We start from the raw sequence: 15,530 nt of genomic DNA, 5'->3' as shown, positions 1-15,530 counted from the left end.
TTGATGACCACAATAACCTTATAAGAAGGGTATTAGCATTATTCCCGTTTTACAGATGAGGAAACTGAGGCTGAGAGAAATGATGTCAACAAGCACTTATTAAACTCCTACTACCAAGTAACTATGTGATCTAGAGATGAACTTCCATCCTCTCACTCCCTATTCCACAAAAAATTCATGCTCTCAAGGAGTCCACAATCCAATAAGGGAGACCAAAAATATACTCAAAACAAATTGGAGATAATCAGACAAGGGAAGGCATGAGAATTAAATGGGATTGAAAGAGGTTTCTTATAGAAGGCAGGATGTTAGCTGGCACTTGATGAAAACTAGTAGATAGAAACAATGAGACAGAATTCTAGGCACAGGGGACATTTATAGGGTTGGAAAAAGGAGTATCTTGTGGGAAAAGCAGCAAGAAGGCTAGTACTACTGGATCTAGTACTCAAGATTAAATACTCAAAAAAAAAAGGAAGTTATATAAAGACTGGAAAGGTAAGACCTGGGCCAGGTTATACATACATATGGAGAGAGCTAGAGACAGTGAATTGGATATGGAGGAAGGAAGGAAGGAAGGAAGGAAGGAAGGAAGGAAGGAAGGAAGGAAGGAAGGAAGGAAGGAAGGAAGGAAGGAAGGAAGGAAGGAAGAGAGAATGGCTTCTTTTTCTTGTCCAAAAAATAAAATAAATCTAGGAGAGGAAGACCCTCAGGGATTCTGATCAAACAGAAATTATATCACCATGGGTTATGCTAACCAAATACTGGATATGTGAATATCAAAGTATATAGCACAGCCCGTGGCAAACATAATAAGCATTTGTTTGTTTTTTATTCACCTATTTTCTGAACCAATGAAATCACAGATTTGTCCTTTTTTCACTTTCTGCCTTTCATAAACACTTATATCTAATCCATATTATTACTAAATGAGGGTCCACAAATATGATGAAATTTAAAGGATTATAGATTTAGGACAAAAAAGAATCTTAGCAACCCAGTGAATCCAATCAACTCATTTTATAAATACTAACATTAGGCCCAGACTAGTTAGAGACAAAAAATAGCTGAAATCCAGAAAAGTGCTTTTTAACAAACACAATAAAACAAAGATTAAAATTTACATATAGTGCTTTAAGGTCTGCAAACTGTTTTGTGAATATTATCTCATTTGATGCTTGCAAAGAAACTCCTGAGAGCTGGGTGTTATTGTTATTATCATCATTTTACAGATAAGGAAACTGAGTCAGACAGGAGCTAAGTGAATGGCCCAGGGTTACACATCTAGTAAGTTTTTGAGGTTGCATGTGGGCTATAGTCTTCCTGGCTCTACTGCAACATTACCTTTTAGCTGCTGCAATAGGATTACAAAATAAAATCAATTATGTTAAAATTATCAGTTATCCAAAAAAAAAATTCAAATTAAGTTCATCACCCTTATGTTAAAATACTTGTACTAGATCTAGAACACCAAATGGCCTCTGTCCAAGCCTATCTGTGACAAATAAAAGAAATCTTCCTCAAAGAAAGATAATCATTTTTATTTCATTCTTTCTTAGCAACTTGTATCCATAGAAAAAAAAGATACTCCTAAGTATTTTGAAATCTGATGCTTCTGCTCTCTAAACAATCATGTGCAAAGTTAGGTGGAAAATCATTTGGCAAAAGTAGAAATGCATAGGCCAAATCTACCCTTCAACCTAACTCAGAAGTTCTATATTGAAATTACATTAGACTTGTAGAGACTACATGCAGAGATTCTCTTCCCCTGAGAAGAATTCAGAGATTCATTTTCTAAGCAATAACCTTGAGCGTTAAGGTAACCACTAGCCAAATGAAATTGAGAATCCTTGGCTGTGATTTTAGGGCTAATTCTGTGTCAACACTTTTTTTTCCCCAGGAAAAAGATAAGAAAATTGAAGGAGTAGAGTACCAAGGAAATGAAGTAGCAGAAAAACAAGTGGATGGGGCCAAAAGTAAACCAGATGAAGCAGGAAAAACAGAGGACAAGCTCAAATGTAAATCCACACCTATTACAGAAGGAGTGTCCCAACCTATGCCAAATGCAGTCCTACCCAGGGGAAACACTAAAGAATCACTTATCATCACCATGACCCCTTCCTCTAATGCAGAAGAAGAAATTCTTACAGTTGAAATCAAAGAGAAGGCACAGTAATAAATTCTTGATTTCATAAAAGTCTAGGCATTTTCCTAAGGGCAGAATATCCAGGAGCGTAGCTTAAATGAATGAAAGAAGAAAGGTTTTGTTTCTTCTACTTCTGAGATCTTTCACAGGCAAATCATTGGCTTACTGTCTCTTGAATTTAATTTGAAAATTCTATTTTATATAAGAATATCTAGAAGAATATTAATAATCATTCAGATTTATATTGGTTATTACCTCGATAATTTTACTCATTTTTCTTTTTTTTTTCTAGTTCCATTTGTTTTCTTATCCATTTGATCATTGCTTCTTCCTATCATCCTCATTTTATCTTGATTCTTATTTGGCTCTTGGTTCCTCTTATTTTCTGGATAAACCCCACCTTGTAGCTCTTTCTAGTGTGACCTTATTTAGATATATATGCCTATTTGTCTCTTTTTTCCTCTGTCTACTTTACCTTGATAACTAATGTGGGTTTAATTACCATCAAAAGTCTGATGACTTCTATTCAAAGATTAATGATCCTTCACATTAATGTACACATTAATGGTATTCACAAAACCAAATAAAAAACAGGCCACTCAACTAGAAACAAACAGGAGTCCTGTAGGGCTAATATGCACTTCAGATGAAAAATGTCCCTATACAAAAGTCTAAACTTCAACATACATTTTCAGGGACTTTGGAAACTAGCCAGACCTAAAGTTTTTTTGGTAGATTAGAATATGGTGGGTGGGAAAGGGGGAGAATATAACTTTACATGATGTTCTGAGGAAACAAATTTCATACTCCTATCAGTCTCCCTACATAACACACAAAATAACAATTCAACCAAATAATTTGATCTAAACTACATAAAATTGAGTTGCAAAAGCAAAGAGGAAATTTCTGCCTCAAAATAACCACTGGAGTTTTTTTTTTTAAATTGAATGGGAAATTTTGTGAGATAATGGAGCATCAAAGGATCTCAAACAAAGGTTCAATGCCCAGATGAGTATATTGTAGACAGTATTGAACTATGTGGCAACAGAGGCCTCTTAACAACTCCAAAAATCTGTGATTCAATGAAGCCTGTAAAAGGATTTTTTATTGTTGTTAGACATTTGGGGCTTGTTTTAGTTTAATTATTTTTAAAAGGAATCAAATCTCCCAGGCTTTCATACAAAATGAAGATACATTACTGAGCCATTTCTTTAAGGTCTTACTCTGAAGGATAGCAAATCTAAAATGTACTGATAAGTTCAAGCCCTAGGAAAGGTTTCAGGATCAGAGAGACAAGCTGCATCCATGAGTCCAATTGAAGTATACTTAAAAAACATGCTGGAAAAAAATCTCTTAAGTTAATTAAACACTTTAGGATGCTGTCTTGATGACTTAATTAGTATCAATTAAACTAACAAAATCTGATATCCTTAGGAAGCAGATAGTGACAGATTCTTCACAGAAGAATCATCAGAATTTTAAGAGCTAGAAAAGACTCATTAGAAGTTTAGAGACATGTAGGCTTCCATTTTAATAAATAACTTCATTTAACTAAATGCCGAAAATAAAAGAAAAAAGTTTCAAGTTCTTAAAATTTAGGAGTATTTTTATGAGCAAAGTAAATACTTAAGATAAAAAGGAAACTATAAATTGGGGAGAGGGAGGATAATCTTTGAATCAAACACTACTGATAAAAGTCTGATGTGTGGTGTATGTATGGAAATTTTAAAACTATCTTAAGACCAAGAAGCATCCTCCAACAAATATTTGGCCAAAGAATATGAACAATATTTTAAAGATTACTTGCCAAACTATAAACAATTATGTGAAATAATTACAGAAATAAAAGTTAAAATAGATTTTGCCTTATATTGAACAAATTTTCAAAGATTAAAAAAGATGGAAATATAGTCAATGTTGGAGAAGGTTATAAAAAGACAAATACACTCATCTACTGTAGAGAGAGCAGTGAATCTGCCTGACCATTACAGAGAACAATTTGAAATTATGTAATAAAAGTCTCTGAATTGCTCATGTAACCTTTGACCCAGGGATCCCACAATCAGATGGTATTTCAGGAGATCCAACAGAATAAGAAGGGTCCCGTACGTACTAAAATGTTTAAAATAACATTTTTGTGGTAGCATAATGTTAGAAATAGAATGGATACTTGCCAATTAGGGGAGAACCAAACAAGTTATACTAAATGTGTTGGGATATTACTGCATTGCAAGAAAAAAAATTAGCAATTCAAAGGAATGGGAAGACCATAAAATGATAAGTGAAGTAAGAAGAACCAAAAAATAACTGACAAATTAAAACACAGCTAAATGCTTTGTTAATTATAATGACCAACTTGAATAAGGAAAAGGATCAGAAAATGCATTGTTTTCAATAGGAAAAAAATGAACCAGAGATGGAGAATGTTTTATAAGGTTTTGAACCACTCCCTGGTTGATAAATGATCAAAAAATATAAATAGAAAGTTTTCTAATTAAAAAAAATTAATCCAAACAGCTACGAGAAAATATGTTCCAAACAACTGAAAATAAGAGAACTATAAATTAAAGTAATTGGAAAGTATTTACCTCACACTCATCAATTAGAAAAGATGACCAAAAGGTTCAGGGACAAATGAGTCTTCAGGAAAAAAAAAAAAGGCATATTGTTGATTTGTTAAGTCATTTTCAGTTATGGCATCTTGGCAAAGATCCTGGAGTAGTTTGCCATTTCCTTCTCTAGCTTATTCTACAACTGAAAAAATTGAGGCAAACGGGGTTAAATAACGCTTACTTGTAAATGACTTATAGAACAATAATATTCGATTATCTTTTTATAATATAACTTAGTCAGCCATTCCCTGAATGTAATAAATATATAAACGTAATTTTCAAAAAGGTTCACACAGCTAGCAGGGTATCTGGTGGCAGATTTGAATTCAGGAAAATGAGACTTCCTGTTGATAGGGTTATGAATTGGTCCAGATATTCTCAAAAGTAATTTGAAATTATGCCCTTTAAATCACTAAATTGTGCATGTCATTTGACCCAGTAAAAATGCTATTAACTTTACACCTCTCAGACATCAAAATGAGGAAAAGAACAACATATAGAAAAATATTTAAAATGGCTCTTTTTGGAATTAGAAGGGCAATGTCCATCACTTGAGGAATGGCCGGACATGTTATATGAATGTAATGAAATACTATTATGCTTATAAGAGGTGACCAAAAAAATCCAACTTTAGATATTTAGGGATTTGCTTGACTATGCCTATTTGTTACAAGGACTTTCTTTTTTTTCATTAAGGGGCAGGGGAAGAGGAAAAAATAAAAGCTTGTTAATTGAAAAAATGAAATAAAATCATATATTTCAGATGAAGTATCTGTTTTACTTGTGTGTTTTCCTTTTTTATATGTGGAAGATCACTGGTTAGAAATGGATGGAAATGACTAAAAAGTAAAAATAAAAGTCAATAAAAATTTTAAAAATACTTTCAGAATATGACACAGATCTATATATTGGAGAACCACCACAAGAAATATAAATGAGTGTACATCTCACTACTCTTAACCTTCAACTCTCTGAAGCCTCATCATACTCTTGTCCACTCCTCTCCACCACATTCTGCAAGCAATTGAACATCCTCACATATAATCATTTCTTTCGGTCCCTTCCACCAAAGGGATCGTGAAATGGTTAATAAGGCTCTCCCTAGCAAAGAATGCTACTAGTGCAGCTACAGAGGCTAAAAGAGGGGGCTACAACTCTCCGAATACTTCATCAAAAAAAATTTTTAAATAGGCTTTTCCCTATAAAAATCTAAAAAGGGAAGGGTGAAGCAGGCCAAGAAACAGCCATTAAAATCATCATATTCCTGACTTTCTAACACAAAAATCAGGAAGAGGAGGTCGCTTAATGTATGGTCTTGAAGAAAGCTTGAAAATTGCATTTGTCAGGTGCTCAGGAGCCAGGGGAAGTTTGTGTTGGTTAATGAATCTGCAGAACAGAACTAAGGGCAGTCAGAAGGTTCAGGCTATGACCCAGCCCCTCCTACTGCTCTGCCAAAATATAGCATTTGCAGAAGAGACTCCTCATTCCATCAACTGATTAGGGCCTCCCTCTTTGACCCCAATCAGCTAAAAGAGTCTAGATTCTGCAGCACATGCCTTCATTTCCTCTGCTCACACAGCCCCAAACCTTAATATGTACACGAGATATTTTGTTAAGAATATTATCAATAAGTTGTGCTGAAGTTTACAGCCTACTCTGCCAGCTCCAAGTCATGGTATAGAAGGTTTTAAAAAGATAGAGTCCAACACACGTGCAAAAATGTTTGTAGCAGCCCTTTTTATCATGTCAAGGAACTGGAAATTAAGTGGATGCTCATCAGGGAAGGGCTGAATAAGTTATGGTATATAACGGTAATCTAATATTATTGTTCTGTAAGAAATGATGAGCAGATTGATTTCAGAAAAGTCAGGAAAGACTCACATGAACTGATGCTGAGTGAAGGGAGCAGAACCAGAACACTGTACACACTAACAACAAAATTATGTGATGATCAACTTGATACACTTGGCTCTTCTCCACAGTGTGGTGATTCAAGGCAATTCCAACAGACTTGGGATGGAAAATGTCATCTTTATCCAGAGAGAGAGCTATGGAGACTGAAATGGATTGAAACATAGTATTTTCACTTTTTATTTTTGTTTTCTTTTTCATTCCCCTCTCCTCTTTATTTGTTTTGATTTTTCTTATACAACATGACATATGAAATATGTTTTAAAAATCAAAATAGAGCAGAAAAGAATATTATCAATAAATGTAGACACAATACTAATAGTTAATATTTATAAAGTCCTTTAAAGTTTGCAAAATACTTTTACATGAGATATCATGTGTCCCTTATGTAAACCATGTGAGATATTGGTTATCATTTTTATTTTACAGTTGAAGAAACTGAGGCAGAAAATAAATGGCTTGCTTAAGGTAACAAAGCTAGGCATTGTCTGAAACAGTGTTTAAAAACAGGTCTTCCTTTTTCTAAATCCAATAGTCTATTTACCATACTACTTGCCATAAAAGCTTTCAAATTAGTTACCCTCCTTAAATGTGTAATTCTTCGTAGATATTAACTATGTTAATTCCAACAACCATGAGAAATGTTTGAATTTTTTCAAATTATTGTCTTCTTTCAATAGATACCAGCCCCAGAGTTCCCATAAGTAAGTGCTAAAGGCTTTGGGATGAGGGAGGAAGGAGGAATCTGACCTGTGATTTTTTTGGTATTTTTTTCCACTAATATCTATCTCCAAAGCATCTAGAATTTATAATTTTAAGGAGATAATTGGGTCTCTTCAAAGTTGTGATTGCCCAGAGCCACATGGTAAATGCTTGTCATTGGCAGAATTTAAACCTAAATGTTCTCCACTCCAAAGCCAACCAGCCCCTTAATCATACTGACTCTCTTGCCAGATGTTAAGAAATACAAAAACCTAGATGAGTGTTGAAGGGAGGATGGGAGAGTCTTAGGAGATGGATGGCTGGGGAAGGCAAGGGTTGAGTGGAATCCAAGGATAAGTAGAAAACAGACCAAGAAAACTGAAAGGAAGAAAAAAATATATTTCCCTGATTTTTTTTATCCTGAAGATTTTTTCATATTTGGAGGGGAAGGAGAGAGTTTTATTCTAATCAGTCTATAAACATTTTTTGATTTGTTCTACATTTTTAGAGAATCGATGATACTGTGGGTGATGTCTTGACTCCAGGTTTAAGTGAGGCAGAGTTGCATAAAGTCATCAACCTCACACTCTCTTTCTGAACCACTGAAGTCCAGTGGCAAGACAAAAATCAGTATGACTGGGGATGGCCTAGGATGCAATAGGTGACTTTGGAGTCTTCAATGTCTGACAAAGCTCTAAGCTCTCCACAGAGCTTGCTTTAGCTGCCTTCAGGACCATTGGAGCAAATTGTTCTTATCTACCCATTCTGCCAGGAGAAGTCTTCACATGCTTGGAGCAGACATTCCCTCTAACTCACTGGCAGATTTGAGGCTGTTGGTTACCCTCAATCTGGTTTAGCCCTTCTGCAGTAATGATTTACCAAAGTATGCTGCTGGGCATATTACAGTTTTTTGAAGCCACAGATGAAAGTAGGTGACAGATCAAGGTGAGCATCCCTGAAAAGGACTCAGCAAACCTTCACACCAGAGGTGCTGGCCCTCCCTGAACACCCTATATATTCCAAACATCTATTAAGCACCTCCTAAATGCCTGGGGTGATGCTAGGTGATGGAGATACTAAGAAATATAAAAGACAGTCCCTGCTCTGAAAGAATTCTCAGCCTAATAGGGAAGACAGTATATAAACAATCACATACAAATAAACTATATTGCAGATAGGGAAGACAATATATAAATAATCACATACAAATAAACTATATTGCACATAAGGAAGACAGTATATAAACAATCACACGCAAATAAACTATATACAGTATAAATTGCAGATAATCCACAGAGGGAAGGCATTAGAATTCAGGAAAATCAGAAAAAGCTTCCTGTAGAAAGTAGAATACAGATAATTAATAGCAATACACCTTAGCATATAGGAGACATCAATCAATAATTGCTGGATAACTATGAGGCAAGATGGGGTATTGATGAGTGGTCAGGTAAAACTGAACTCATGGGTAGCACAACTGGATTTTGAAGTCTACCTTGACTTTACTACTAATTGTGTGACCTAGACAAATCATTTTATTTCTCAGTATCTCATTCTTTGCCTCTGAAAAGATCAATATTATCCTCCTGGCTGTTCCACAAGCAAGACATCCCCTCTATCAGCTCCAGACATTTTGTCTCCCATGCCTGAAATACTGTCCTTCCTTTGACTTTTGACTACTGGCCTCTCCAGCTTCCTTTTAAGTCTAAACTTATTTGTAGGGTATGTTCAGGGAAGGCTAGTACCACTAGCCACATGAAGGCTATGGAGCCCTTTGCAGGGCTGCTTTCCACCTTTGATGTCCACCTGACCCACCTAGCTCTCACCTGTGGCCCAAGAAGCATGCACAGTGGCCACATCATGGTAAACCATTTCAGCAGACGGGCTAAATCAGACTGAGGAAAATCAAAGGGTCTCAAACCCTACAATGAGTTAGGGGAGTGTCTCTCCCAGACATGTAAAGACTTCCCCTGGTGGAATGAGTGGATGAGAACAATTTGTTCCAAGGCCATGAAGGCAGGTGAAGCAGGTGTTATGGAGCGCTTAGAGCTTGGTTAGATATCAAAGTCATCCATCACATCTTAAGTCATCTTGACTCTGTCCTTCCACCAGACAATAATGGCTTTAGAAGAGAGAGTAAGGCTGATGACTTCAAGAACTCTGCCTCACTCAAATCCAGTTTATGCATGAATCCAAAGACATACCATTTGCCATTTCTACCTATCTCAAAGCCTTGTGGAGATTGGCAAGTGACAAAGCAACAAGTGCAGATACGTATAAGTCCTCATTAACAGGATGATCCTACACCTGGAAAGAAGTCATCTACCTGAGAGCCAGTATGGCTTCAGAAGGAACCGAGGAACAGCAGGGATGATGTTTACTGCCCGACAACTCTCGGAAAATGCCAGGAGCAGAGCAAAGGTCGGTATTCAACATTTGTAGTTCTGACCAAAGTCTTTGATACTGTCACTTGTGAAGGCTTATGGAAAATTATGTCAAAATTAGGTTACCCAGAGCAGTACATCAGTATAGTAAGTCATGATGGCGTGCTTGCCCGGATTCTAAAAAATGGGCAATTCTCTTTGACTTTCCCAGTCACCAATGGGAGTGAAACAAGGCTGTGTGTTTGCTCCCATGTTTTTTAATATCATGTTTTCAGCCATGTTGTTAAATGCCTTCAATGAGGACAAACATGGAATCAAAGTCAGCTACTGCACTGATGACCAATTCAACTTGAAAAGGCTACAAGCCAAACCAAAGTGGAGGGAATGTCGGTACATGATTTTTCTGTTTGCAGATGATTGTGAACTCAATGAAGCCTCTGAAACTGAGATGCAACAAAGTATGGATCAATTCTCTGCTGCTTGTATGAATTTTGACCTAACAATTAACACCAAGAAAACACAGGTCCTCCATCATCAGCACCACACCATCTACCTGTGGAACCATCAGTTACAGCAAATGGTGAAGTTTTGAATGCTGTAGATAAGTTCACTTTCTGGGGCAGTATATTTCTCAAGGATGTCCACATTAATAATGAGATTGACACACACTTGGCCAGAGCTAGCTCACTGTTTGGGAGGCTCCAAAGGAAAGTGTAAGGAGATGAAAGGTATTAGACTGGCTACCATACTGAAGATCTGCAGAGCCATTGTGCTGACCTCATTGTCAGCACCTATGAAACCTGGACAGTGTACCAGTGCCATGCCAGCAAACTGAAAAACTTCCATTTAAATTGTCTTAGGAAGATTCTGAAGATACCTGGCAGGATGAGATACCAGACACCAAAATCCTTCCTTGAACTAAATTGCTAAGCATTCCAACTTTACTACAGAGCACACAACTCCATTGATCTGACCATATTGTTGACCAAATGAATGCTTGCCAAAAAAAAATCACTTTATGGAGAATTCACACAGAGCAAGCACTCACAAGATGGTCAGAAAAAGTAATACAAGGACACTCTCAAGGTATCTCTTAAGATTTTTAGAATCAAGCATAGTGTGCTCTCATCAGAGAAGGTGCTGTGCTATATATGAGCAAAGCAGAATTGAATTAACCCCAAGGAAACATAAAATATACAAAATTAGAGAAATCACACCAAATGTTCATATGAACTGGTAGAGCATTCTAAGCTCATATTGGTCTGCTCAGTCACAGTTGAACACACTGTAACTCAATTCTAACATAGTGATGTCATTTTGGTCCTCTTCAAAAACAAAGGACAAGTCTAAACTAAAATCTCATCTCCTACAGGAAGCCTTTCCCAAACCCTTTCAATTCCAGTTCTTTCCCTCTGTTATTTCTTATCTATCCTACATGGGGATTGTTTTGTATATATTTGTTTGCATGCTACCAGTCCCTACTCCTTCACCCCCATAGATTGCAAGCTCCTTGAGGCAGGGACTATCTTTTGTCTTTTCTTGTATCCCCGATGCTTAGCACCCTGCATGGTACTTAATAAATGTTTATTAAATTAAATGTTTTTCCACTGGTTTTGATGAGGTTGTTCAGATGTAGGAATATGCTGCAGGCAATTTGAACCAACTGCTGAGAGTCAGTTGCTAAATTTTCAGTGTGAGTATCAATGTAAATCAAAGCTTGATTTATTGTACTGCTGATTGTTTAGACTTTTAAAAGTGATGGAGAAAGTATTAATAATGCATATTAAACTTAAACATGCATTGCATATACATTTTTTCAGAGATCCATTTGTTAAACATTTACCAGCAGAAGCCTATTCAGAGCAAAGTATTATAACTCTTTGCTCAAAAAAATATTTATTTTTTTAAAAACTTAAGTGAAATGATGTAATTAAGTAAGCAAAATAAAGAGAACAATATACCTGATGACTACAATAATGTAACTATAAAGAAACTAAAATGGAGCCAAAATCTTAGCTATCATAATTTTGTTTTTAGCAAACAGATGGTAAAACACACTTTTTGCTCTTGTGTTAGAAAGAGGGCACAGAATGTTGTATATTCTGTCCATTACCATCACTGTATCAGTTGATTTTGCTTTACAATGTGGCATTGGATCTTTTACAAAGAAATATTTACCAAAAAATTTACAAAGAAAAAAACACGGTAAGGCTCAAGTCCCAGGCACCCTGGTTTCTCAGAGCTTTCTTGGAAGCCTGGCTGGCTGCATTACCTTGCCTGCAATGTTGGCTGCAAAGTTACCATGGCTCAGACACCAAGGGCCATATTGATCACTTCTGTCATGTGGAACTGAAGACAAAAAAGATAAGAATAAGACAGAAACAAATACCACCAGACTCATTTTTCCAAATCAAGGTAAAGAGAAGTAAGCCAAGAAAGACAAGCCCTTCCCTTTTCACTGGTTCATTTCATGACATTCACATAGGGTATAGTAGACATGAGTCCCTGCAAAGAACACAGCTAAAAGATGATGGAAAAGAGAGCAAACATCTCAGTCTCACTGTTTTTAAAAGATGCAGACAACCAGTCAAAGGAGATATCCTCTCAGAAAAAGCAGGCTCCATATTGGGCAAAATGGATATACTTAAAATATGCCTGGAAGAACCTGTGAAAGATCCCAATTAAAGACAAAGGTATATTCCTATAAAATTTCTGGAAATCATTTTGATTTAAAAACAAAAGGCATCAATAAACCTTTTTTAAATGGTATCTATTTAAGGGAGATAGGTAACTGGTATCAGGCAAACAGAATATCAGTGCTTGCCACTGGAAAGTTAACCCATATTGTAATCATTCAGTCAATTAATCATCAGTCACTAAGATTAACTAAATGAGTTGTTCCATACTGGCATTCATAATACTGATGATATCTAGCAGCCACAATACTGGCAAGAGAGTAGCAATTTCCAAAAAATAATATCCTCTCTCATAATTTTTTATTTCTTTGCATTATTAATCATTTTGTAAATCTGGCTTGATTCCTACTGAGTCATGTAGTTCTTTCAGAATAAATTAGCAGAAATTAGATAATCTGAGTAGTCATGAACATTAATCATTCTCCTCCTTGAAAAAATGATGTTGGACCTATAAAGCCCACATAGGAATTGTCCACAGATGGCCCTAGCCCTGGATTCCTCGAAGCTCATAGGCTAATCTTCCATGATCTTCCTGGCTCCAGAGCTAACATTCAGTCTCTCTGTGGTAATGATTTAGAAAGAAAATTCTGCTGTGGGACAGATTAGAATACCGGTTTAAGGACACCCAAGTGGCTTAAGTGGGAAGTGGCTTTACTAAGAAACTAGAGAAAACAAAGCAATCAAAATTGAATTGCAACATTTTTTATGCTTATATCATCTTTAAAACATTTTAATCTTAGGAACTGCTTATTTATAGCACAATTTAAGATTGGAAAAAAAAACTTTATATTATCTGTTTTAAAGAATTTTCAAAAAGTACAGTGGAAAGAGCATCAAATGAAATGATAAAACATGGGTTCCATTCCTATTTCTGTGCCTTATTTTTTGTAGGAATTTAGGCAAATCATTTCCTCTCTTTGGGTCTCAGTTTCCCCAGTTGTAAAGCAAATGGGTTAAACTCAATGTATCAAAATGTAAAATTCTATAATCCTAAAAAATAAAAAACTTTAAAGGCTCATTGGCAAGATGGATACCCATTTGTTGGGTACAAATTTTTTAACTCATCATAATATTAAAACATAAATATTCAAAATTCCAAACAAAACTAGATGAGTTGGCACCACTTCCAGGTCTTTTGAAAACCTCCTAGAACCTGCTTTCTCAACTGGTTTTCTAGATAGCACTGCATTTCCATTCTATGGCCATTACTAAGTACTATAATAAAAAGGGTATTTTTCTCTCCAGCCCCTAGATGCTCTTTCCCCTGATCTTTCGACCTTTACTGTTGCTTCAATTCACATCAATAGGTAACAGAAAAGCCAGAATTTGAATCCAGTATCACAGATTCCAGAATCCAGGCTCCTTTCATTACACCATGCTGCCTTCCTACTTTACATAAGTTACTATACTTCCAAACCTTTGGAATTTCTGTCCTTCTTCCCAATTAATTCCAGTCTCTATTGATCTACCAGCTTTCCAGAGTTGGTTATTAAATTTTCATCACAAGCATTACAAGGCTCATCTCAGAAATTAGCAAAGACTAAAAATCAGGGCTTGAGCTACTATTTTGTTGATTGTCTAGACCTAAGAAATTGATGGGAAAAAATGCTAATGATGTGAATAAAGATGTGTCCATCATATTTTTCTCCCCAGAGAAAGTTTGCTTTAAAACATTTCCAGCACATTCTGTCATCCTCCCTCCCTAAACAATCTTTCATTTTTTATTTTGTTGGGGTTTTTTTCTTATATACAAATATGTTGTCTCCTCCAATAAAAGGTAATCTCCCTCCCACTGTCACTTAATAAGTAGTTAATAAATTCCTGTTGGTTGATTAATTGATCTCTTCCTCCTTTGGACAGCTCAAGATAGCTCCGTAAGAATCTCTTAGAAGAGATAAATCTTGAAAAGCTTCCCAAATTTTTTTAAGCCAACAATTTAGACATCAACTATTTAAGTCAACTCTTTAACCTCCCTGAACCTCAGTTTCCTTCTGGTTAAAAGGTGGGAGTTGAGCTAGATATCCTCTAAGATTCCTTCAAGTTCTAGATCTGATCCCATAATCCAGTATCATTAACCAGACCTTAAAATATCCAGGAATCCAAAGCACAGTCTTTTTAAGGCAGTAAATAAAACCTGGTGTGTGGGCCACATCTGAGCCAGTGAATGATTCCCTCTGGTTCTTTGAGGGCATCCCCAAGAGTTTTTAACCTTGTGCTTGTTATATGATTACCTCTATATGTTATACTTGTGTGTGGCCCTCAAAACTCAGCACGACTCATAAAGAGAACCTCCAGTCAAATTGCCCACCCTGTTTTATATCAATGTCACAGTATTTAAAGAAGCAAAAACTTATTTCCTTTATTAAGAGAAAAAAAACCCTTAAGCTAGGAATTATTTGTAAAATGTACAACTATACCAAACTTTTGGTATTAAAACAGGCTACAAACTGTAAGTAAGTACTCTCTGGGGAAAACTTCTTTTTTTTGCATTGCCCCAAAAGGAATATAAAAATGCATGTATACTTAACAGTGAGTATTTAATAAATGTATAGTAATAAATAACAGTAATGGATACTCTTAAAAAGCTTTCCTCTGAGCATCTGCTTTATTTCAATTGCAGGCATTAGTTGTAAAATTACTACATAGACATTCAACCAAAGTTGAGTCTGTTTTCAGATACTGTATGCTATTTGATATAAAATTTGGACCTGTTTCCTAAATAATCTACTTTTCTGTAAGAGTTTCAGAAATCCAGGAGATGTTATTCATTGTTTTGAATTGGAGTTAATTATCTCAACATAGTCCCCAAATCATTTAGAACTGATTTTCCCAAGTAATGCAACCCTACACAGCATTCATGCTATTTGTGGGTTTATGAGTATATGTATTTTATTATTGTTACCTCTGCGAATAGGGATGATGATAAGAAGGTCAAAAAGATATGTGTCATAAAAGATGTTATATCTTAGGGCAAAAAATAAAATTATATACAAAAGGTCATTTATCCTTTTTATAAATAAACTAGGAGGGTATAAATTATGACATGGAAGAACTTTGTCAAAGATATACAACCAGCATTTTA

General features: G+C 35.6%; 1 protein-coding gene across 1 annotated transcript in view; it reads left to right on the top strand.

Annotated features, from left to right (window-relative positions):
• Positions 1-2,189, top strand: part of CNGB3 (cyclic nucleotide gated channel subunit beta 3) — a 139,926-nt gene extending 137,737 nt beyond the window's left edge. The window contains exon 17 of the mRNA XM_012541699.2: positions 1,898-2,189. Coding sequence (XP_012397153.1) covers positions 1,898-2,173 — 276 coding nt within the window. The 3' untranslated portion in view covers positions 2,174-2,189. The remainder of the gene's footprint in view (positions 1-1,897) is intronic.
• Positions 2,190-15,530: the final 13,341 nt, after the last annotated feature.

The sequence above is a fragment of the Sarcophilus harrisii genome, chromosome 1, assembly GCF_902635505.1.
Source record: "Sarcophilus harrisii chromosome 1, mSarHar1.11, whole genome shotgun sequence".
Taxonomy (NCBI): domain Eukaryota; kingdom Metazoa; phylum Chordata; class Mammalia; order Dasyuromorphia; family Dasyuridae; genus Sarcophilus; species Sarcophilus harrisii.
Note: the sequence above shows the minus strand (reverse complement) of the source record. Positions and strands in the feature narration are given on the sequence as shown.